This window comes from Ictidomys tridecemlineatus, chromosome 10 (genome assembly GCF_052094955.1).
Source record: "Ictidomys tridecemlineatus isolate mIctTri1 chromosome 10, mIctTri1.hap1, whole genome shotgun sequence".
Taxonomy (NCBI): Eukaryota; Metazoa; Chordata; class Mammalia; order Rodentia; family Sciuridae; genus Ictidomys; species Ictidomys tridecemlineatus.
In genome coordinates this window covers 116299952-116325198 of record NC_135486.1, presented here as the reverse complement: position 1 = coordinate 116325198, position 25247 = coordinate 116299952, and the positions used below count along the sequence as shown (strand labels likewise).

General features: G+C 47.7%; 1 protein-coding gene across 2 annotated transcripts in view; it reads right to left on the bottom strand.

Annotated features, from left to right (window-relative positions):
* Col26a1 (collagen type XXVI alpha 1 chain) overlaps positions 1-25247 on the bottom strand; it is a 123714-nt gene that overhangs the window by 59652 nt on the left and 38815 nt on the right. The window contains exon 3 of one of the 2 annotated variants that reach the window (XM_078023831.1): positions 13421-13524. In XM_078023831.1, coding sequence (XP_077879957.1) covers positions 13421-13524 — 104 coding nt within the window. The remainder of the gene's footprint in view (positions 1-13420; positions 13525-25247) is intronic. The other variant, XM_078023832.1, reaches the window with a different exon arrangement.

The following is a 25247-nucleotide window of genomic DNA, read 5'->3' as shown; positions in this document are numbered from 1 at the left end:
TGCCCAGGCTGGAGGAGGACCACCCTAGTCTCTCCCTCCAAACAGACCTTTAGCAAGCGCCTGGGGACACCTGGCTCACTCCTCTGGTCTCTGCACGCCCCTCTCCCACCTGAGCTTCCCTTTCCATCTGTGTGATCCAAGCTTCCAGGGCAGAGCCTGGAACCCCCAGGCACTGGGTTCGTCTGAATCAGTGGCCCTACTTGCTCGTCCCCAGCTTTAATGACAGCTGTAGAAGGTGAGCCTCGGAGACATCATAGACTCATCGGAAATCGTTTCCCTAAAATGCTGAGCTCTGCAGATTGGCCCGCAGTCTGCAGCCTCCTCCCAGGAGAACGCCTTCTGGCTTTGAACCCTCAGCCATTCAAAACACAAAGCAGCTCATACACAGAGCCGGAGCCGGTGGGGGGAAAGGTCAGCCTCGTCCTGGACTCAAATCAATCAGCCCCATGCTTGGACGCTCTGGCTAAGCTCCCTTGCCCCAGGCCTGCCCCTGCCCATATGGGGGCCCAGGGGATTCATTTCCTGTCCTGAATAGATTTATTTCCAGATGGAAAAAAAAAAAGAAAAAAGAAAGAGAAAAAAGTCCCCCACTCGAGTTAAACTTATATTATCTCCTGATGGTGGAGTCCGTCAACTTTGTGGTAAATCTGAGACGCACCAAGGCAATATGGGATATGGACTCTGATCTCTAGGGTCAAGGCCACTCTTAGTATTACGGGAAGGAGCCAGGAACAGAGTCCAGCTGGCTTGTTCCTTGCGCTGGGACAACTTCAGGTGGGATTTCCCAGGACTTCAAAGGTCCCAGGTGGCTTAGAGAGTGTCCACAAGGAGCAAAAAGTCCCAGGCTCCAGTTCTGCCGTGGCCACTCCTGAGCCAGATGACTTGGTCAAGTTCTTCTTCCCCCCCAAGTCTCGGTTTCTGCAGCTATAAAACAGAACAAGCTGAAAGCCCTTTCTAAACTGTAGAGGGCCACATCAAAGCTGAGGAACTCTGACACAACGAAGTCAAGTTGATAAGGCGATGACGTCATCTCGGCTGCCAGACAGATGGAGTTCACCGGAGGGACATCTCCTGGTAGAACGGGACTTGAGGAGCTGGCCTTAAAGTAACCCTTGTGCTGAAGGGATGGTGCTTTATCCCAGGCTCCATGCCAATGCCTTCCGCCAGCCTTAGGGGGCGTTCCGTTCCAGAGGCAGAACTGGGCAGCAGCTTTTCAAGAAGCCTAAGTAGCAGCTGGGGGGGTGTGGCACAGTCGTGGGGCACTTGTCTGGCCTGCACCAGGCCCTGGGCTCCATCCCCCCTCCCCACCAACCTTCCAGATCCTCGCGATTGATCAGCAGCAACGTAACCAGGCAACGTTTCTAGGGGCTAATTTGGTAATATGGTTTGAAAGCCCCGCTGTGGTATTTGCTCTTTGGCCCGACCATTCCAAGTCGAAATTTATCCTAAGGAAATGATCATGAAAGGTGTGGGCAGACATGGAGCTAAAAAGACATTCCTGAAGCTTCAGTTCTCATCAGGATGGAGGAGCTTGAATCAGACTCACTGTACTTTGGATTAAAAAAAGAAAAATTAAAACAAATATTTGAAGACACAAGAGAGAAACAAACTAGAGGCAGAAACTGGAAAGAATTCAATCCTAGAGGAAAAGAGAAGAGCATTGTGTGGATTCTATAAGACCCAGCTTCTCCCCTGAGGGCACACCTCCACATGAGCCGCACAGGACAGGCCAGCACTCAAGTCAAAACCGCAGACTTCTGGCTTAAGTCTGTCAGAGGATGTGGAAGCCAAGAGGGGGAATCTAAAAAAGGGAGAAGCTACACACAGCAGAGTCCCAACTCTCTACACAAACTCCCCTGAAAGCCTTGGCCGACCCCTGAACCGGACATGTGTAGGGAAGGTTCCGGAAAGTACAGCGGAAAACAAGAGTGGAAGGCTGCGGAAACCAGGGGCTCTACAAAATGTCATTTGGGGGGAAGGAGAGAGAGAGAGAGAGAGAGAGGCAAAGAGACAGAGAGAAAAGAAGGAGGAGGATGAGAGAAGAAAATAGAATTAGGAGAAGGAGAAGAAGGAGAGGAAGAGGAAGAAGAAGAAAAAGAAGAAGGGGGAGGGGAAGAAGAAGAGGAGAAGGAGGCAAGAAGGAAGAAAGGAGAAAAAGAAAGAAAGTGAAGGAGGAAGGGTCAACTAACTGAGACCCAAGTCCAGAGAAAATGACCAGCATTAATATCCTCAAGGTGATCCAGACAGTGAAAATAGAAACAAAAGACTTAAAAGCAGCTCTCATAGGTAAGTTCTAAGATACCAAATAAATGATGGTCATAATAAGAGTGAATGGGTGGGGAAATCTTATCAGGGAAATACAAACAACAACCATAACAAAGAAAAGCCATGGGTGAAATTTTAGATCTGAAAAGTACATTATTTAGAAAATGGAAATTTCACTGGGTAAACTTAGCAGAAGATCGTAGATGTCAGAAGAGACCGTGAACTTGAAGACAGAGCAATAGAAATGATCCAACGTGAAGAACAGAGAAGAAACAGACAAAGCCTCAGTAATAATATCAAATAATCTAACATGTGTAAATGAAATCTCAGGAGGAGAGAAGGGAGCATGGGGCAAAAAAAAAAAATGAAGAAATAATAGACAGAAATTTCCTGACTTAGTTGAGGAAAACCCAGACACCACCACAACAAAACCACATTGGCTTATAGACCCAGAATGCTCAAAGAACCACTGGCAGGATTAAGAAAACCCCACTCAGTAACATCATGGTCAAACTACTGAAAGATTAGGTAAAGAAAAATCTTGAAAACAAGATTTCCAGAGGAAAAAGACACAGAGGGGAAACCACATGAGAACTACAGACTTCTCACCAGGACCCATGGATGCCAAAAGACAATGGGACCACCCATCTTTTAAAAGTATTTGAAAGAAAAACCTGTCCGTTCAGAATGAGGAACCCGTTGAAAATGTTTTCCAAAAATTAATAGAAAATTAAATAGTGGAGAGGATGTGGCAAATTAAAACCTTCACACCTTGCTGGTGGGAATGTAAAAATGGTGCAGCCACTGTGAAAATGGTTTTGCATCCAGGCATGATGGCACATGCCTGTAATCTCAGCAGCTCAGGAGGTTGAGGCAGGAGGATCACAAGTTCAAAGCCAGACTCAGCAAATTCTCAAGGCACTAAGCAGCTGAGTGAGACCCTGTCTTGAAATTAAAATATTAAATAAATAAATAAAAGGGTTGGGGATGTGGCTCAGTGGTTAAGCACCCCAGGGTTTAATACTCAGTACCAAAAAGAAAATAGTTTTGCAGTTCTTCAACAAGTTAAGCATAGAATGACCATATCATCCTTCCATTCCAACCCTGGGTGTACAAACAAAATAATCGAAAACAGGTATTCAAACAAAACTTTGTCCATGACTGTTCATAGCAGCACTATTCATAAAGTCAAAGGGTGAAACAACCCAAAGGCACATGAGTGGATGAATGGATAAACAGAAGATGGCCTTCCCATGTCACATCATGGACGGACCTTCCAAACATGAAGCTCAGTTAAAGAAGCTGGTCACAGCAGCCACACACCCTGTGACTCTATTTCCATGAAAAAGCCAGAATAGGAAAATCCACTGATACAAAAAGCTCATTTGTGAGAGCCAGGGGCCGATGGGTAGTGGGGATGAAGGGTGACTGCTCAATGGTAAGATGAATACATCCTAGAATTGGTTGGATAATGGTCACAAAACCATGCAAATCTGCTTACTACCACTGATGGATGCATATTAAGATGGTAAAATTTGCACTGTGTGCTGATAATAAATAAATAAAAATTAAGGTCAAATAGATACTCAAGTATTTTTATGCTGAAATAATTCATTTCAAGCAGGTCTGCACTGCAAAAAAAAAAAAAATGCTGAAAGAACTTCTTGGAGCTGAGGGGTTAGGATATCAGAGGAAGGCTCAGAGCACTGGAAAGAAATAAAGGTCACCGGCAATGACAACTGGAGATTAAATAGAAGGGTTTCCCTTCCTCCTTTCACTTCTTTAGAAGACACTGGACTATTTAATACTTAAATTGTAACCATTGTTTTAATCAGCTTTTCATTGCTGTGACCCAAAGACCTGACAAGAACAAGGCAGAGGAGGAAAAGTTTATTGGTGCTCACAGTTTCAGAGGTCACAGTCCATAGATGGCCAACTCCACTGCTTTGGGCCCGGGGTGAGACAGCACATCATGGCGGAAGATCATCATGGGGGAAGAGGGAAGAAGCTCGGGACGTGGCAACCAGGAAGTAGAGCGAGCTCCCCTCAGCAGGGACAAGCCTAAGGAACATCCCAGGGACCTGCTTCTCCCAGCCACACGCTACCTGTCTACAGTTACTACCCAGCTAATTCATATCCATAGGTTCATGCACTGATCAGGCTAAGGCTGTCATAACCCAATTATTTCACCTCTACACTTTCTTGCACTGTCTCACATATGAGCTTTTTTGGGGGACACCTCATATCTAAACTATAACAATACCGAATTGTGAAATTTACACTCCATTTACATTTGAAATATATAACAACAATGACACAAAAGAAGGTGGGGGATGGACATATGGAATTGTACTATAATTTCCACTTAACCTGAAAGAGTCCTATATATATATATATATATCTAAATTTATCATAATGAAGGATGCATATAATAATTCCTGGGAAAATTACTATAAAACAATACAGAGAAGTACGATGAAAAAAAAATCGATCATGGAAAAATGCAATTTTCGCTTCCAGTCCTGTTAGGTTAATTCACAGTAAACTTGCTTTCCCACTGTGAAGAACCAAAAATTGGACAAAATTTGAAAAAAAAAAAAAAGCTTTTACATATTTGATAAGAGGCAAGCAGAACAGTGATTGATAAGAGAAGGAGGAGCCGGGTGCAGTGGCACCCGCCTGTAATCCCAGCAGCTGGGGAGGCTGAGGCAGGAGGATCGAGAGTTCAAGCCAGCCTCAGCAATGGTGAGGTGCCAAGCAACTCAGTGAGACCCTGTTTCTAAATAAAATACAAAATAGGGCTGGGGATGTGGTTCAGTGGTTGAGTGCCCCTGAGTTCCGTCCCTGGAACCGAAGAAAGAGAGAGAGAAGGAGAAGAAACAAGATGAGTTTGGAGACACCTCCTGAACTTGAGCACGTGGCCAGGGAACTAGGTAGAACACGGTGATACCTCGGAACTGAAGAAAAGGGACTTGTGGCCAGGGAGGTGGAGGCAAATGTGGTGAGCAGAATAGCAAACAGAGGAGAATTAGGAAGAAAGAGAATCCCACAAATCTGTATAGGGTCAAAACTTATTGAACTGTATGCTTCTGATGTGTCAGGCATATGTATATAAAAAGAGGTATGTAGATTAAACCTCCATAAAATTGATTTTAAAATGCATAAACAATTGTTAAGGTAAGAACAGAAAACATGTGTAGCCTTAAGTCTATTGAAGAAAATTAATTCATTACCAAAAACTTCCCATCGAAGAAAACTACAGGTCTAGATGATTTAATTGTGAATTCTATAAAATATTTAAAGAAAAAGCAATAACAATTTACATCCCCCAAAAAATGCTCTCAGAAAACATAGAAAGAAGGATTCTTTTTATGAGACTTGTCTGTGACTTATAACCAAAACTGACAACGACATTACAAGGAAAGAAAATCATAGATAAATATCAAATACAGAAAAGAGGATTTAAAAGGTCCGTTTACTATTCCAAAACCAATATAATTTGCCACACTAACATAATAAAGGATCATAAAAACATATGACCATCTCAATATAGATACAGAAGAAGCATTCAACAGGATTCAGCACTTATTTGTGGTCAAAACACTTAACAAACTAAAAGTAGAAGAGAATGTTATCACCCAGCAAATAACTCATAAGAAAACTCTGCTGCTGGTATAATAGTTAACAGAGAAATATTGAGCACACCCCCATGATCAGAAAGGAGGCAAGTGTATCTGTTTTCACCACTTCTATTAAACATTTTCCTAGAAGTTCTAGCCAGTTCAATATGGCAAGAAAAAGAAATTAAATAGGTATAAAGACTGGAAAGGAAGAAGCAAAAAATGCCTTTATTCACAGAAGACCTAATAATTTATGTAGAAAATATGTTTTAGTGCCTCCCCCCCCCCAGAACTGGGGATTGAAACTAGGACCTTACACATGGTAGGTAATTGCTTTACCACTGATCTATAACTGCAGCCCCTACACAGGAAATGCAAAAAAACAAGATAAATAAGCTACCAGTACTAATCAATGAACTCAGCAAAGTTTCAGATACAAGGTCGATATTTTAGACTCTAATATATTGCTATATACTAGCAACAATAACAACACCAAGAAAATCAAATTTTGAAAAGAAACCCATGTTTTGAAAAGCACCAAATGTATAAATATTCAGAAATGAATTTAATAAAACACAAGCAAATTACCTACTCTGAAAATTAAAAAACAAATATTAAGAAAAATTAGAAGAGAGATATACTATGTTCATGAATCAAAAGACTCATTAGTAAGATATCCATTCTTGGGACTGGGGTTGTGGCTCAGTGGTAGGGTGCTTGCCTGGCACATGTGAGGCACTGGGTTTGATCCTCAGCACCACATTAAGTAAGTAAGTAAATAAATAAATAAATGTATTGTGTTCATCTATAACTAAGAAAAAAATTTAAAAAGGTTTCCATTCTCCCCAAATAGATCTATAAGTTCATCAAAATCACAATTACGATCCCAACAGAATCTTTTCTATAGATATTAATAAACTGATTGTAATATTATGTAGAATTGCAATGGAATCAGAGTGCTCAAAAGAGTCTTTAAAAAGAAATTATAATCACATATAATTTTACCCATGAGAACAGCCAAAATTGAACAGATTAACAACACCAAATGTTGGCAAGAATGGAATCAATTGAGACATACTTTATATGTGGGAATATAAGATGAAAAAATGCCTTTGGAAAATAGTTTGGTTCTTTCAAATAAATTTAAACAACCAATTCAAAATGGGCTACAGTCTTGAACAGACACTTCAGAAAATAGAAGAATAGATAGTAGAAGAAGAGCCAGTAAACACATCAAAAAAGATGCTCAACATCATTAGTCCTCAGGGAAATGCAAATTCAAAACACAATGATAAATCATTTCAATACCCACAAAAATGAATAAAATTTAAAAAGACTGATAGTTCCAAGTGTTGACAAGGAGGTGGGGCAATCAGAACTTAACAGCCGTTGGAAGATGCTGGTAGGAGTATAAAATAGTAAAAACCGAGCTGGGAAACAATCTGTCTTTTTCCTCTAAAGTTAGATCTAGACCTCAACCTGACAAAATAGAGATCACTAATCCAATAAAATAATACCCAGTAAAACAAAGGAATAAGCCAGAGGTGTACATGTAAAACACGGAGCAATCTAAAAAAACCATTTAGTGAAATAAACCATACATAAAAGAATACGATTCTAGAGAACTTTATGATTCTATGTATTCAACAACAGGCAAAGCTGATATGATAGAAATCAAATCTAGAATTCTTTGGAGTGGGAGTTTTCTGGAAGTTGAGAAATGTGTATTCATTTACCAAAACTCATCAAATGCACACTCAACATTTGTGCATTTACGTGTATGTAAATTTCATCTCATTTTTCAAAAAAGTAACATTATTTTTTTTAAATAGAAGCAACTTAGGAATTTTATAATAGAGATTTAATTTAGTTCATAAATGATTACCCAAATCCTACAATTTGTAGAATTAGTACCCAAATTCTACAACCACCAAAAATGATGCTTCAAAGGCTCTCTGTTGGTAAGAAGAGGTGTTCAGGATAACCTATGTGACAAAAGAAAAAAAGTTCCCAAACCACATTGACAGTACAAGTGACTTATAAGCACAGGGAAAGGGCTACTTTTCACCTAAGGGAGGCTCCCAGTTACCTTGAGAGGGGTATGACAATTCCGGATGTTTCCATTTTTTATATACTGAACGTGTACCGACGACCCTTAACTCCTTGACTTGTGATGGGGATATGTCCTGATAAACTTATTATAAGTTGAAAATATCACAAATAAAAAGTGTATTTAGTACACCTAACCGGTCACCATGGCTTAGCCTGGCAACATGCCCAGGACACTTAGGTTAGCCCAAAGTTGGGAGAAATCATCTCTCACACAATAGCACATGCAATTTATTGAATATATATATATTAAAAAAAAAAAAGCAAGGCGCACACCTGTAACCTCAGTGGCTCGGGAGGCTGAGGCAGGAGGATCACAAGTTCAAAGCCAGCCTTGGCAACAGCAAGGCACTAAGCAACTCGGTGAGACCCTGTCTCTAAATAAAATACAAATTAGGGCTGGGGGTGAGGCTCAGTGGTCAAGTGCCCCTGAGTTCAATCCCCGGTAACCCCCCCTCCAAAAAAAAAAAAAAACCTCAAATGCTGGCTACCCACACATTGCACATTGTTGAGCCTCAGTTGTTCCTGCCCTGGTCACATGGCTGACTGAGAGCTGGGACTCACTGCCACTGACTCCAGCGCAAGGAGTGGTCTTATGGCAAATCCCTAGACCACGCAAGATGAGACCCAAATTCATAAGCACTGAGCGACAGTCCCAGTCTTCAAAGGAAGGTTTCTATGGAGCATGCCACTTTAATATCATCAGAAAGTTGGAAAATTATTCTCATCACCGTAAGTCAGGGATCATCTCTACTTCCGTTCATAATAAGGAAAAAATGATGCCTAGATACATAGATAAACGCCGATACAGCTGACTCTAATGGCACACGGTGTTATGTTCTACAAAGTCACAGCAAATACTGAGTCAGGGAATACCGAATCTTAGAGTTGGACTTCAGAAAGTCCCCAGCTGCAACCTTCCTCGCCAGCTGACAGTTACAAACCCTATTTCGCGTGTGTTTCTGTTTCAAGGCTCCTCATTTCACACCTACTGTGGGTCCACGGACTCTGACCTGGTGGCCAACAGCACCATCGTGGTATCTGAACAAAGCTCAGCTCCTATAGGTCTTCTCCTGGAGGCACCCCGCACCTTCTTGTACTTAGGAACACCACAGAAATCACCACGGAAAAGGACAGAATGTGGAGAACGTGTCACTAAATAGGCTGTGTGAAGGACACTCGTGTGTGAGAACTGGAGCAAGGAAGCAGGGGTCACGTTGTTGGCCTCTTTGGGACACGGGTGGGGGGAGGGCTCCGTGTTTTCACTGTCTGTCCACGTCTGGGAGTGACCACTGGGAGCACTGAGTTGAGGGCCACAAATGCATTTTAGCAAATAGGTGAAGGAGGATTTTCAAATCAGCACGGAGCTGATCTGTGAAGGGGAGCATCCCCAGGCCCCAGACCGACACCCGGGTGTCCAGGGAGGAGTCACATCTGAACCGTGGCAAACCTCACTGGGTGACTGGGTGGCCCCTCCTCGCCCCTCAGGGTTTCCAAGAGAGGCAGAAAGGACAGCAAACAGGAATGAAGGGGGCAGGGCCCCCAACAACCATGTTAGGAATGTACCCAAAGTCCTCTTATCGGTTCATGTTTGGAAATGTAAAATCTTTTTTTTTTTTTTTCTTGACCAGGGATTGAACCCAGGGGCACTCAACCACTGAGCCACATCCCCAGCCCTTTTTTATATTTTACTTAGAGACAGGGGTCTCACTGACTTGCTGAGGCCGGCAATCCTCGATCCTCCTGCCTCAGCCTCCCAGGATGCTGGATGACAGGTGTGTGCCACGGCACCCGGCTGAATATAAAATCCTTCCAGGGGCTTCAGGAGCCCGTCCCACACTCCACCCAGGCCCACGGGGGGGGGGCCCTGAATTCCTCAACTACCAACTCCCCCAGCTGGGGATGTCACAACCTCCTGGCCTCAGAGAGGCCATCCCTGTCCCCCATCCCGAGTTGGACACTTGACCCAAGGTGGGTGAGTCGGGAAGGTTCCTCAGCAGGGAGGGGCTCGCTGTGGCTCTGAGGCTGAGCGTCTTGAGAAGGGTGAGAGGGGTGAGAGGGGTGAGAGGGGCAGGCAAGTCCTCCCAATTAGCCCACAAAACCCGCTGTGTCTGGAGCGTGTTGATGATGGACACAATGAGATCTGTCAGATAAGAACTGTCTCCTGGAGGGGAACCGAGCCCCCAGGGGCCTTTCACAGTCCCACCCCTTGGCCCTGCCCACCACCCCACTTCCCCGGCTTCCTGTCCCCCTGCCCAGGGCTCCATGGTCCTCCCACCTGCCCAGAGTGACCTGCTGCCCTTAGCCATTCAGCCCCCAGTGATTATCCAAGACGGCCTAGCCTTCCACCATCTCATGAGCCAGCACCTGGAAGACTGCCGCTGGGTCTGAGTTGTCATTCATTAGGAATTTCATATAGCGCAGACCCTGAGACGTTGGATGTCAGCCTCCACAAAACTGGTGAGAATCCGGGGGTCTCCATGCAGTCGAGAGGATAACCCCAAAGTTCTGTGCCTAGCAGATCGAACTTGGTGACTTTTTTTTTTAATATTCTTTTAGTTATCAATGGACCTTTATTTTTATTTTGATGTGGTGCTGAGGATCGAACCCAGGGCCTCACACATGCTAGGCCAGTGCTCCACCACTGAGCCACCACCCCAGCCCCAAACTTGGTGATCTTATTTAAGGTCCTTCTTTTATATTGGCTGTCTTTAATCTTTTTTTTTTTTCTCTTTTTGCTGCAATAAGCCATAAACCATGGGCAGATGAGTAGACGGGAGGAAAGATGGTCAGGTAGGTAGGTGGAGGGATGGATTGGGGGGTAGATACCTTAGCTTCTCTGATCTTTCGAATCAGCTTGGATATACTGCAGGTTCCTTCAAAGAAAAGTCACTATCTGCTTCCATGAAATTTATGATGTAAACATTTTGAGACGTGAAGACTTCCCTCGGTAGTTCGTTCATTGATTCAATAAAGAGAATCAAAAGAGGGGTTTTAAAGTAGGATGCTCCAGCTCCCCAGTGGTCTCTGGGGGAGGAGGAAGGGCCCCAGGTGAGCCAGGCAAGGTTGCTCTGAGAACTAGCCCGTCCTGCAGGGCGGGGTGATGTGGGGGGTGGCAGACAGGAGAACATGGGAGACGCTGGTGATACAGAGTGATGGGACTCGGGTGGAGCTCTGAGCCCTGGGAGCAGAGATGAGCCCAGGTCCTCCTGATGCCAAGAGAAGCCCTCCAAAAATAGGCCTCCGTGGGAGGCGCCCAGAGGGGCCCACCCCACACTCTGCTGGGTGGCGCCCGGCACTGCTCCTGCTGTTGACCGTGGCAAAGGGCTTGGAAGTTACTTAAGGGTAAAGTGAAAACCCTCCTAGAAACATCTGCCCCCTCACCCCTTGTGGAATCCGGACAGCAGGTCCTCTCTGTTCTCCTGGGGGACCAGACACCTCTGCCCATGGCCGTGGCACTGACAGGAAAGGCAGGTCTATGTCCTGCCCTGGAGAGTCGCAGGTGTCCATAGGAACCTGGTGGGAGCAGTGGTCATTCAGCACATGGGGTACGCTGGGTCCTGCCCACCTGGGAAGCCCACATCCTCTCACCTGAGGCCCCCCCCTAAGTCCCCCTGAGGACTGGCCCCGGTCAGCTCTGTGCACCCCAACAAGCACAGACAGCTTCCCCATCCCAGGATCAGGCACCTCAAAACTCAGGAAGGGCTGCACCTGTGGGCCCCTTTATATCCAGCTCCTTCCTGATGCTCCGCTCCGGGCCATGGGCTCTGGAAACATCACCATCACTATGACTATTGCCATTTCCCTTGCTGTCATCTGTAACCCAGTTTTAGGTCATTTACAATAAACGCACAGGCAGCATCAACCTAACTGGAGAAATTCATAAACCGTTTTCAGCTACAGGGCTGAAAGTTTTCCTAACCTTCAGAAGGGGAGGTGTCTGGAGGCTCTCAGATTCCACCAGCCACAGATCAAAAAGATTCAGAAAAACAATCGCGTCTTTACGGAACATGTACAGACTTTTTTCTGTGCAGCCCGATAACTATTCGCGTAGCTTCAGGCATTATGAGCCTTGTAGGGAGATTTAAAGATACAGGGGGAGGGGTGGGGCCTCTGTGCATATCCTGCCCCATTTAAATAAGACCAGAGCATCCAGGGATTTGGGAATCTGCAGAGGATCCTGGGAACAACCCCCACCCCAAGGATCTAGGAATGACAGTTTACACATATTTTAAAACAGAAGTTAGGCCAGGCGCAGTGGTACACGCCTGTAATCCAGCGGCTCGGGAGCCTGAGGCAGGAGGATTCCCGAGTTCAAAGCCAGCCTCAGCAATGGCAAGGTGCTAAGCAACTCAGTGAGACCCTGTCTCTAAATAAACCACAGAATAAGGCTGGGGATGTGACTCTGTGACCAAATGCCCCTGAGTTCAAACCCCAGTACAAAAAAAAAAAAATTAAAAAAAAAACACTAATAAAACATAAGTTAGGAGCTGGGCATGGTGGCACACACCTGTAATCCCACTAACTCAGGAAGCTGAGGCAGGAAGATCTCCAGTTGGAGGCCAACCTGGGTAAGTCAGCAAGACCCTGCCTCAAAACACAAAATGAAAAGGGCTGGGGACATGGCTCTGTGGCAGAATACCCGGGCTTCTATCAATACAAAAAAATATAATAAGTTAAATAATAAAAAAATGAGACAATAATTTTGTCAGAAATTCCACATGGAGGATAACTATTGTCTCCAAATACAAAACTGACCACTGGGCCTCCTTCCTGCTGGACCAACTCTATGGGGAACCAGGTGGCCGTTTCCCTGTTGTGAGTGTGTCGGGGACCTGCCCTGCCGTCCACCTCTGACCCACCTGTGGCTCTTTTCAGGTCTCCTGGGCTCCAGGATCAGGCCGAGCTGGGGCCCCAGGATTTGGGAAGGTGCTGGCCTGGCCCATTCATCCGTCCTCACTCTGAGCACCCAGGACAGCTAGCTGAGGCCCATCTGCACCAGTCCCCCAGGTCTCCTAGTGTTTGCCTCATTCTACAAAATCCGTGGCCTCAGCCTGGTGGCCCTGGTCTACATTTTCTTGGACCCATGTGCCCACCGTGCCTGCCCCAGGCCTGGGCTTGGTGGAGCCGGGGAGGCAGGAGGAGGCTGTAAATCCAACCCCTTTACCCCAGCCTGGGCTCCGGAGGCTCCTCCAACTCTCACCTGGGTGGTACCCGCAGGACCCCCTCGTGCCCAGGGCAGGGTGAGCAGCTGCACCCTGGCTGGCCAGTCCAGAGTATTGGGTCAGTGTTGGGAAAAGGAAAGAATTTCACGTTATAAACCACCTGTGGAAAGTGGAGGGCAGCGGGGAGCCACGTCCACGGTCCCCACGGCCCAGCCTGGCCATGCCCTGTCCCCCAGGCGCCCCGCACCCTGGCAGACTTACCCTCCTCACAGTTGCTCCCGGTAAAGCCAGGGCAGCACCTCCACTCCAGCGCCGTCACCGTGCGGTAGGACACCCTGTACGTGGGCCTGATGAGAGCCCTGTAACTAACACAAGGACAGTGTCACTGAGGCCTGCGCTCCTGCCCGCCTGCCCCCAATGCCTCCCGCAAAGATCTCCCAGGTGGCTTTTCCCACCCGAGGGTCTGGGAGGCTCCCTGGGCGGTGGACCCATGGCCCTGGCTCTGTGCACGCCAGCTATGTGGCCCCAGGCAAATCACCAGCCCTCTCTGTGTCAGCTGCCATCTAAAGGGTCTACAACTCTCCACATGTAGCCTCCTCTAGGGGAGCAATGCATATGACTGAGCAAGATAGGAGTAGGGAAAAGGGTCAGACCATCAGGACCTGCAGAACTTCAACCACGCTCAACCCCCAACTCCACCCCTTTACCGATGGTTATTCCCTTTGCTTGATTCTCCCAGTGAATACCTAAGGAGCGTCCTCTGGGGCTAGACTGCAGTCACAGACATAAAACAGGCATGCGGGTCACAGTGGCACTTGCCTGCAATCCCAGCAGCCCAGGAGGCTGAGGCAGGAGGATGACAAGTTCAAGGCCAGCCTTACCAACTTCATGAGGTCCTAAGCAATTTAGTGAGACCCTGTCTTAAAACCAAAAGGGCTCAGTGGGTAAGTGCCCCTGGGTTCAATCCCCAGGACCAAAAATAAACCCCACGGTGCTCATTCTAGCAGAGGCCCTCTGAAGCACAGCGGTGAGCCCTCCCAGCCATAAAAAATGTTTCTGCTTTTAAAAATTTTTTTTAAAAACCTTAAAACATTTCAATTTAAAAATTTAAATAAAATTAATAAAAATTGATTTTTAAAAAAAGAAGAAAAATCTCCTGGAAAATATTATGTAACCCCTGGTGGAGTTTCCCCCAACACCAGTTCAGAAATTCTCTCACAAATCAGTCTGATACTATTCTGTGAAACTCTCCAGAAAAGCGAGTGTGGACAGACAGACAGATTCCAGGGGGACCCTCGACTTCGCTCGGATCATCATGACTATGTTGCTGGATTGTGCCGCAAAATTTCCTCTTTAAAACAAAACTGCACGGCCCCCAAAATTGAAATCTGCTGACCCGGAGCCCCCCATTGGGTGTAGGGAGAGATGATGGACTAACGGTGGCAGCCGCGTGCCTGCCCCGAGATGCCCTGGGAGCCGGGGACCCGTCTGAAACCGGACTTCAGAAACCACAGCACAGATGGTGGAGAATCCCCTCGTGCTGGCTTCCCCCCAGGCCCCTCTGAGCTGTTCCACAGGTTCCTGGCAAAATAGCTCCAAGAGGCATCTTCTAGGGGATCTCGGAGGCCACTGTCACTGGGTACAGGTAGGGAAAGGACAGGAGCGGGGGACAGGAAGGCGTGGGAGAGCCACAGCACCAGGTCACCCCTTCTCAGCCAGGGACCTGGGGACGTGTGGTGGGGACGTGAGCCTGGGTCCAAGGAGGGCATGACACGAGTGCTCCATAAACACGCTCACACGCACACTCGCCAACACTCTTACGCTCACATACACTCCTCACACTCACGATATGCAGGACACTCGTGTTCTTACACAAGCACCCGCTCTTGCACCAATACCCTCAGCTCACTCACACTGCGTCCACATTTGCTCACCTGTGGTTGCACACTTATGTGCACACCCTGTGCACACACTCATGCACGCACGATTCACATTCACACAATCAAATAAACACTCGTGCACATGCATTAACACAACTCACCGCTCATGTTCAAGCTCTCACGTGGCCGCACACACTCACTTGCCCTCTTACACGCTCACACTAGCACACTCTCAGAACTTGCACACCCGTGCATCCTCCTCACGCTCACGCCCTGCCTCGGGCCTGACAGGTCTCCCTGCTCCGTGGCAGGATTCTGACTCCGCCCCTAATTCACTGTGCTAACGTACACGGTGACCTCCCTGAGCCCCTGTCCTGATGAGGATGCTGTGGGGACCCGGATGCCAGGGATGAGGCTTAGACAATAGAGAGGGTTGCTCGGACACAGATCTGATCTCATCCCTCTGAGTAGCCTCAAGCGGCAGGGAGAGAGTCCAGGCTGCTCAACCACATGCACCAGTCCTTCCAGGAGGGACAGACCCCTATGCCCTCTGTGTCACATGCTGTCACCCTCCAGCCCTTGGGTGATATTGTGGCAATAATAATAGACAATGAAAAATAGATGTCCCTGAGCCCTCAGGGAGTGCCAGGCCCTAGGCTGAGTGGGCTACAGATGCTGATGCAGGTGGAGGCCGTTTTCATCTATAACTTACGGATGAAGAGACGGATGAGGAGACGGAGGCACAAAGAGCTTAAGGAACTTTCTCAAAGTCACAAATGCCAAAAGGTGAGGGAATAAGAATCAGTCCAGGCAGAATCAGTCCCACGCCCAGAAACTTCAATTTGTCTTTGTTCAGTGCAAAGGAACAATTTCTTTCCAATACACGTAGGAGGACCCCAATATTCCATAAAAGCTCTATTACTGACCCTCCTTCTTGGGTTTCAGTCCTGGTCTGTGCCCCTCCAGGACCCCAAGGCTGTGGAGGAAGCAGATGGACCACAAAGTGCAGGTGCAGGACCTACCAGTAGGTGGCGCTGCTCTACCAGCCCAGCGGGCCCAGGCTCAGCCTAGCAGACCCTTGGGTGCCACCAGGGTGCCCAAGACAGGTTCATCCTTGGTGGTCCATCTCCCAGTCTGAGCAAGAACCTGAGGGGCCTTTGCCTTCCTGCCTCCACCAAGAACTGGCTAGTGCTGTTGGGGTCCAGTTGGCAAACTTTCTAAAATGCTGATCCAGTTTGGTGACAGCTGTATCTCCATGATTACTGCAGACTAAGGACCAAACCTTTCGGCCTACCTTCTGACCCTCACCTCCTTCCGCAGTCACCAGCCAGGGCTCCTACCACCGCCACACAACAGAAAGCCCAGGTGCCCTGTGCTCTTACCGCCACCATTGCAAGTACAAGCTTCTCTGCCGACATTCTTGTCAAGTCTTTATGAGAACACATTTCCATTTCTCTAGGGTATATGCTTAGGAACAGAACTGATGTGTTTCCTCCTGTGTGCTGCCTGAGAAAAATCTCACAGAGCCTTCAAGTTGTGTCCCAGATGGCCCCTCCTCGGTGAAGCAACCCTGCCCCCTGACCAGAGTGGATGGCTTCTCTCTCCCTCCTCCCACACATGGGGGCCAGAGCTTGGTTACAATCCAACACTCGTGCATGCACCCAGCAAACACTTGCCAAGAGCCCGCTTTGAGCAGATCCCAGGAACACAAGAATGAGCAAGACAGGCACGTGCCAGAACACGAGGCTATTGGGGACAACCGACACACATTACATAATCGTGCAGGTGAACCTACATGATTGCATGCAGGGTAAGTGCCATGAGGCAAAGTACTAAGTTCACTCCTCATTTTTATAGTGGATTTTCTCCTTGTCATTAAAATATAATGGGCATGCAGCCAAAAAGATAAACCCAGTGAGAATCTCAATGAGTCTCTAGCCATACGCACGCCCACCAGAATTCCCACTCCTTGAAAAATCCCCCTCACTCCACTTCTCCTGGCCCTAGAGGTAACCATTTTCTGACTTCTCTCATCATGAATTCATTTTGCCTGTTCAAGAACCTCTTATAAATGGAAAATTACAGTAGGTGCTCTTTTGTGTTGGCCTTCTTTCACTCATCCATTAGGTCTGAGTTCCATCCATTCCATTAGATGGTGTGATATTTTATTCTTTTTTATTGCTGAATAATATTTCATTACATAAATAAGACAAATGATTGGATTATAATTGGTCCATTCTCCTGCTGATGGACATTTGGGTTGTTTCCAGATTTGAGCTATGATGAGCAAAGATGCTATGAACATTCTTGTACAAGTCTTTATGAGAATACATTTCTTTTTTAAAAAAATTTTTTATTTATTTTTTAGTTTTCGGCGGACACAGCATCTTTGTTTGTATGTGGTGCTGAGGATCGAACCCGGGCCACACGCATGCCAGGCGAGCGCCCTACTGCTTGAGCCACATTCTCAGCCCCGAGAATACATTTCCATTTCTCTAGGGTATATGCTTAGGAACAGAACTGATGGTCCAGAGAATCAATTGCCACCCAACTTTAGTAGATATTATGAACAAGTTTCCAAAACGTTTTGGAAGCCAGAAATTGAGCAAAGCCCTCACCAGGAATGGAATCGGGCAGAACCTTACATGTCATTCAGCTTACAAGCCTAGCTGTAGTGGATGAGAGTTCCAGTTGCTCCACATCCTTGCCAACATTTGATATTGTCAGTCACTTTCATTTTATCCATTCCTGGGCTTATGTAGTAATCTTTCATTATTGTTTTCATTTGCAATTCCTGACGACTAAATAAGGTTGAGTCCCTTTTTGTGTTTTCCGTTTGACTATCTTCAAGTCTTATGCCCACTTCTAAATTGGGTTTTGTATCTTTCCCTTCTTTGGTGTTTTATTGACTTGCATGACTTATCTTTTTTTTATTTGTCGATTATGTATATAAGTATGTGAATATATAAGAATATATTTAAAAGAACAGAAGTGAGCCATTCATATATTTTAGATCTGCAGCTGTGGATTCAGCCAATGTGATTGAATATATTGAGGGGGTGGGGGGTTGATTGCACCTGTACTGAGCATGTGCAGACTTCTTCTTGGTATCCTTGTAAAAAGACATCCAAGACAGGATCCTCTTTCTCTCAACCTGCACATACACCAAAGGCTGTGTAAAGACACAGTGAGAAAGTGGCCATCTACAACTCAGGAAATGGAATCAAATAGAACCTTGATCTTGGACTTCCAGCCTCCAGAACTATGAGAAAATTAATGGCTCCCCAGTCTACGGCATTTTTATGGCAGCCTGATCCAACTAATATTAATCAGTAAATTAAACCAAAAAAAATGTGTACACTGATGAGATAGATAAGAACAAGTGAATGGAAAGTTATGCTATGTTGATGGACAGGAATACTCATGGTCATTAAGGGGTCCCTTCAGTACAAATGGATCTATAGATACAATGTAACCCTTATAAAAATCCTAGTGATTTTTTTTTAATTGACAAGGCAATTATAAAATCTAAGGGACCGCACAGGACGTGGAACAACCGGAGTCTGTGCTGGTGCTCACCGTGCTACAGCATCGGGAGGCAAAGGAACCAGCCATGGACCTCTGCCCCAGCCTCCAGGGGCTGCCCACCTGCCTCCCACTGCAGCTGAACCCAAGAAGTCATGAGGCTTCTCTGATTGTCTCAGGAGATGATTTTAACGCAGACCTTTCTTCCCTGAACACTTCCTACAACACCCAAGTCCTTAGTTTGGCCACGGGGACTTATACGGCAGTGCCCACTCTGGCCACCTCCCTGCCTGCCCTTCCCCACTCGCTCAGAACTCCAGCAGCCACGTCACGGATTGCTCTTCCCTCTGCCCCAGAGCAGCTGCAGACTAGGTGCTCAGAGGAGCTGCCGCCTCCTGTGAGATGCCGCCCACCCGTGGCTTGCTGGAAGCCCTTGGTTTACTCCATCAAAGAACCCAGACTTCTTTTCCAAGCACTTATAATTATACACCAACCTGTGCAATTATTTGTCTGATGTGTCTCTCCTCCACCAAGTCTATGGCCCAATGCAGGCCTAGCTCAGGATGGCTACATGTTTATTCTTTTAAATATATTCTCCTGTGTGTCCATTCCTATTTGCATGTCATCAACAAATAAAAAAAGACAAATCAACAAGAAAAAGACATGATGCCCTTTTATGTGCTCAATAAAGATGGATAGAATGAATGGAACCACGGATGAGCAGGTGGCCCCCACACAGTCCCCTCCCGGGAACTGCAGAGCCCCTAAAGATATGGAGGCTCCCAGAGGAGGTCTGGGTGCTCGGCTGGGCACAGCTCTGAAAACTCGAGGCACAGGGATGGAGGAGCAGAGCACAACCACCTCCACCAGGAAGGGCTGGAAGAAGCTTCCCGTATGGGGGACCTTGAGCAAGTCTGATGAGAGGGCAAGAAAGTGGCAGCTCAGAGGGCCCAGAAGTCCCCATTCTGAGTGTGCTGGGTGCATCTGGGGAGCAGGGTTTTTTGATGTGCAGGTGGAGCAGCTCCCCAGGGTCAGGCTTGGAAAATTCTGGGAAGTAGGCAAGAAGGCGAGACTCAGTCTGTGGACATTGGATTGACCAGAGCTTTCCCAGTTTTCTGAGTCATGATCTTAAACAGTAATTTTTTTTTCCTTTGGTATTAGGGGGTTGGACCCAGAGGCACTTAACCACTGAATGACATCCCCAGACATTTTATTTTTTTTTCTTTTGAGATAGGTCCTCCTTACATTGCTCAGGGCCTTGCTAAATTGCTGAGGCTGGCTTGAACTCGCAACCCTCCTGCCTCAGCCTCCTGAGCTGCTGGGATCACAGGCGTGCTCCACAGCACCCCACGAGCAACAAAATATTTAAAAGCTGCACATATTAATGCGTAGGGCTGGGGCTGGGGCTCAGTGGTAAAGCTCTTGCCTAGCACGTGCGAGGCCCTGGGTTCGATCCTCAGCACCACATAAAAACAACTACAACTAAAAAAATAATGATAAATTAAAACAAGAAAACAGAAGACCCGATGTGGCTTCACTGCCTTGCAAAACAGCCTCGTGTCCCGCTTGGGAGCCTGTTCCTCTCGGCCATGGGGAGGCCACCAACGGCTGCAAAGTGCAGGGGCCTCGTGATCTGCTTTTAAGAGGCCTGGCAGGAAGGGGAGAGAGAAGGGAAGAAGCAAGGGCCCTGGGTGGGAAAGGAGGACCCAGCAGGGATCAGTGGCCCCTGAGGCCATGGAGAAGCACAGGGTCACACTCCAGAGCCGGGGTGCGCCCTCATCTGCTGGACGAGGAGCTGCCTCTGCGGAGCCCTCAGGCACAGATGGCCCTGACCCTCTTCCTGCCCCCGGAGCCTCTGAGGTCCTCCAAAGAGCTGCTTCCAAAGCTCAAGGTGTGCAACCAGAGGGGACGGACGCCCGGAGCCTGGTCTCGGGCTGCAGCTGCCCGGCAACTGTCCTCTGGAAGTTTACAGCCAGGTCCTGGGGGTCCCCAAAGGCAGCTCTGGGTGCACAAGGGCCCGTGAAAGGAGATCTGAAGAGAGGGCTCCCAGGAGGGATGAGGCGCCCATCCCTGGGGTGGCAAGGGGGTCAACATTGCCCTCCGGCCTCCAAAGGTAAGGTCCCCCGTGCATCAGGTGGCCCCCGGTGGATGCAGGGTCACTGCCAAGGTCCCGCCGATGCTGGCTCAGGCCTACTCTGCCCAGAGACCTGGTCCAGGGGAGCCTGGCGCCCCCTCCCTTGCTGGGGCCAACCCTGCTCCTGCATGGCCTCTGCTTCCTCGCCAGGGACCACCGTGAGGAGGGACACCCTGGGAGGTACCGAGACAGGCCAGAGACGCAACAGGAAACGGGGTGGGAGTTACGAGAGGGAGAAGGAGATTATTAATCTCCTGATTAAGAGCAGCCCGCAGCCCACAGGGAGGAGGGGCTGTCCCTCTGCGGTTGGAGGCAGGAGAAGGGGGCTCTGGCCTCTGTCCTCCCCAGCCTTCAAGCCAGCTCCTAAGTGCCAGGGGGAGGGGACAGTGGCCTCAGAGGGCAGCCAGCCTCTCACGCAGGCCTCCCTCCCCTTAGCCCAGGACCACAGGCTGCTGGGGGTGGGGGCAGGGCCAGGGAAGTGCAGCCGACAAGCTGCCCCTGCTGAGAAGGTGGCCCAAGGGCAGGATGAGGAGGAGGGGCAGGAAGAAAGGCCTTGTCTTAAGAGAGTGTTTAAATCCTGGACTTGGCCTAGCCCAGGCGGGCACCCCCCAGCAGCAGGCAACCCAACCCCGGGGGAGGCTCCCTGGCAGGGGCGTCTGGAGGAGCCTGGAGAGTTCCGGCCACCCCCTCCCTCACACATCTGGAAAAGGTTGGCTCTAATGCCATCAAAGGCCTCCGAGGGCCAGGGAGGCAGCCAGGGCAGGGGGGCTGGCGAGGAAACTTAACCCCCGCGTCCCTGGGCCTGTCCTCCTGCTCTGACGGAGGGGCTGGGCAGGGCCAAGGGCAGCATGCTCCACGCCTGGCATCCCCCTGCCCGAATGGGGCACCATCACCTCAGAGCAAGACACGGGGTTCTCTCCATGTCCTGGAAAGGGAAGCCCAGGGACAGGGAAGGAGGCCAGGCCTGTCTTCTCTGCACCCTGGCTGCTCCCTGACATTAAGTGACGAGACACTCCCGGCCCCCCGTGGCTTCCAGGGGGCCTCCTGAATCCAGCAGTTTCTGATACACGTGCATGTACACACAAACAGGCACCCGCATGCGTACACTGGCACACATCTGCACACGCACACACAAACACATGCACACACGGGCACACACATATGCACACGCATGCATGCACACACTGTCAGGAAGGGCTATGTCCTGGCGCTGCCTTGACTCTAACCCTAACCCAACTGCACAATGAACAGGTGATCAGAGAACTTAAGGCATAAGGCTACCGTCCCCAGGGCACCCAGGCCTCATTCACACCATGCTGGTGACTGGCGGGGCACCCAGCATGGCTCTGGGGCACCCAGCATGACTCTGGGGCCTCGTGCTGGTCTGTGGCCATTAGTTTGGGTGATGTCCTCGCCCCTACCTCTGATATACACTCACTACGGAGATTCCAATTTAAAAAAAATCACACAGAGGAGCTGGGCATGGGGGCTCATGCCTATAAACCCTGCCGCTTGGGAGGCTGAGGCAGGAGGGTCAGGAGTTGAAATCCAGCCTCAGCAACTTAGCAAGCCCCAAGCAACTCAGCGAGACCCTGTCTCTAAATAAAATATAAAAAAGGGCTGGGATAGGGCTCAGTGGTTAAGCACCCCTGGGTGCAATCCCCAGTACAAAAAAAAAAAAATCACAGAAGGGAAAAATCCATACAGAAAACCTCCTACTTGACCCTCATCCACCACAGATGCCCTGTTGGCATCTCCGCGTGGCCAGCGCAGGGCTGTGGCTTTCCACCCCTCGGGCCTGATCGCCTTCCAGTGTCTCATCTCGGTGAACGGCAGGCCCAGCCTGCAAGCTGCTCAAAAAGAGAAAACTAGGGGCACCCCTAGTTGCTCCCTGACATTAAGTGATGGGACACTCCCGGCCCCTCAGCTTCCAGGGGGCCTCCTGACCCAGCCCCTACGGGAGCCCCGCCACCTCGTCACCTCCCGCGGTGTCTGTCCCCCGGCTCCTGATGGCAGCCACCCAGCTTTTCAAAACACAAACCGGCTTCTCTTAGGAACCTCAGGAAAAGAGAACAGTCAACAGAGAGCAAGGAGAAGCCGGGACACAGCAGGACGAGAGAGATAGACCGGGGAAACGGAAAAAAACCCAGGTGACCCAAATCCAGGGAGACCAAAAGCTGACTCTCTAGAAGGATCAGTGAAATAAAATGGCCTCTCACAAGACGGACAACACACACCCACAAAGGAGACACAACGGGCAGCATCCGGAATGAAGAAGAGTTGGCCGACCCCCAGGAAATGGACCACTTCTCCCCCAAACACTTATCACCATAGGTCAGTGTATGGAGTAGATCAGCCAACTAGCCCTATAATTAATAAGCAAATTGAATTTATAATTTAAAAAACAAACAGAAAAGTAATATCCAGACACAACTGGTTTTACTGGAGAATTCTACCAAACGTTAAAGAACTGACACCAATTATGCATAATATCTTCTCGAACATAAAAGAGGAGAGAATATATCTTTACTTTTGTTTGGGTACCAGGGATTGGACCCAGGAGCCCTTTAATACCGAATCACATCCCCAGCCCTCTTTCTTCATTAATTTTGAGCCAGGATCTGGCTAAGTTGCTTAGGGCCTCACTAAGTTGCTGAGGCTGGCCTTGAACTTGAGATCCTCCTGCCTCAGCCTCCCAAGCCGCTGGGATTATAGGCATGTACCCCCACACCCGGATCCTGACTGTTTTTCTGAAGCCCATATTCCACACAGTTACCAAAGCCAAAGATCATACTGAACAAGAAAACTACAGACCACTATCTATCATGAATATAGGAAAAAAAAGCACTTAACAAAATATTAGCAAATAGGATCAGCACAATGTAAAATATATATATATATATATGTGTGTAAAATATATATATATATATTGTTACCAAGTGGAGTTTATCCCAGGCAGGTAACAGCCGGTTCAATATTTGAAAAGCACTCCATACAATCACCATGTTAACAGGCTAAAGAAGAAAGATCACATGACAGGATCAATCAATGCCAAAACTGGATGGGAAAATTCAACACCATGATAAAAACTCCAAAGAACAGAAGAGGATTAGGAGAGCCTGCAAATACTCAGACTTCTGCCGCGCTAAGTGGTGAAACGCTTTCCCCTGGAGACTGAAGACAAAGCCTCTGTCCACTCTCAGCACATGCTGCTGAGATCCGTGCAAAGGAAAGGAAAGGAAACCAGAGGAGGTGGGTCAGAAGGAAGACGTAAGTGGGTCTTGATAGACGACGTGATTGGCAACATGTTAATATATGAGTCTCCCCAAACACACACACAGGTTCAATGCAATTCCTATTAAAATATCTCATTGATTTCTTTTTCTTTTTTGGTACCAGGGATTGGGGGATCTAACCACTGAGCCACATCCCCATTCCTTTTTTATTTTTTATTTTGAGACAAGGTCTCACCAAGCTGCTTAGAGACTCAATAAGTTGCTAAGGCTGGCCTCAAACTTTCGATCCTCCTGCCCCAACCTCCCCAGTTGCTGGGGTTACAGGCATGCGCCGTCACATCCGGCAGCCTTTCCAATAAGTTATTGTTCGAGCAATTCAATATCTGTAGGCAAAGAAATGAATCTCAACCTAAACCCCGCACCTTGGGCCAAAAAAAAAAATTCACTCAAAATGTATCACAGACTTAAATGTAAAGTATAAGACTCTAAAATTATTTTGAAAAAAAAAAAAATCAGAGAAAATCTCCAGGATCTAAAGTGAGGCAAAAAGATCTTAGATTTAACACTGAAAGCAAATCCACAAAAGAAAAAAAAAATCTGATAAACTGAATTTCATCAAACTTAAAAGTTCTGCTCTCCAAGACAGTTGAGGCGACAAGCCACACAGTGGGATAAAATACTTGGAAGGGACATTGCTGACGATGGACTAGCATCTAGAGTATACGAGATAAAGAAATCTCACAACTCAACAGTGAGGCAACAAACAACCCAACCAGAAAATGGACAGAAGACATGAACAGACATTTTGCTAAGAGGATGCGCAGCTGGCGATCAGAGCACTTGATGAAACTGTCCGACGTTACTGGTCATTAGGGAAATGCACGTGAATCACGAGGGTCCACTCTACAAAACGGCTACATAAAATAAGAGTGGTAACGTCACAGGCTGGCAAGGGCCCAGAGAAACTGGGCCTCTCACACATTTGCTGGTGGGAATGGAAAACAATCCAGCCATTCTGCAAAAGAGTTTTGACAGTTTCTTCAAAAACAAACTAAACACGGACTTATCACGTGACCCCACTGTTGTACCCGTGGGCATTTACTCAGAGAAATAAAAACTCATGTTCATGGGGCTGGGGCTGGAGCTCAGTGGTAGAGCTCTTACCCAGCATGTGTGAGGCCCTGGGTTCAATCCTCAGCACCGCATAAAAATAAATAAAATAAAATAAAGGTATTGCGTCCATCTCCAACTAAAAGAAAATTTAAAAAAAAAAACTATGTTCACATAAAAACCTATCGATGAATGTTTATAGC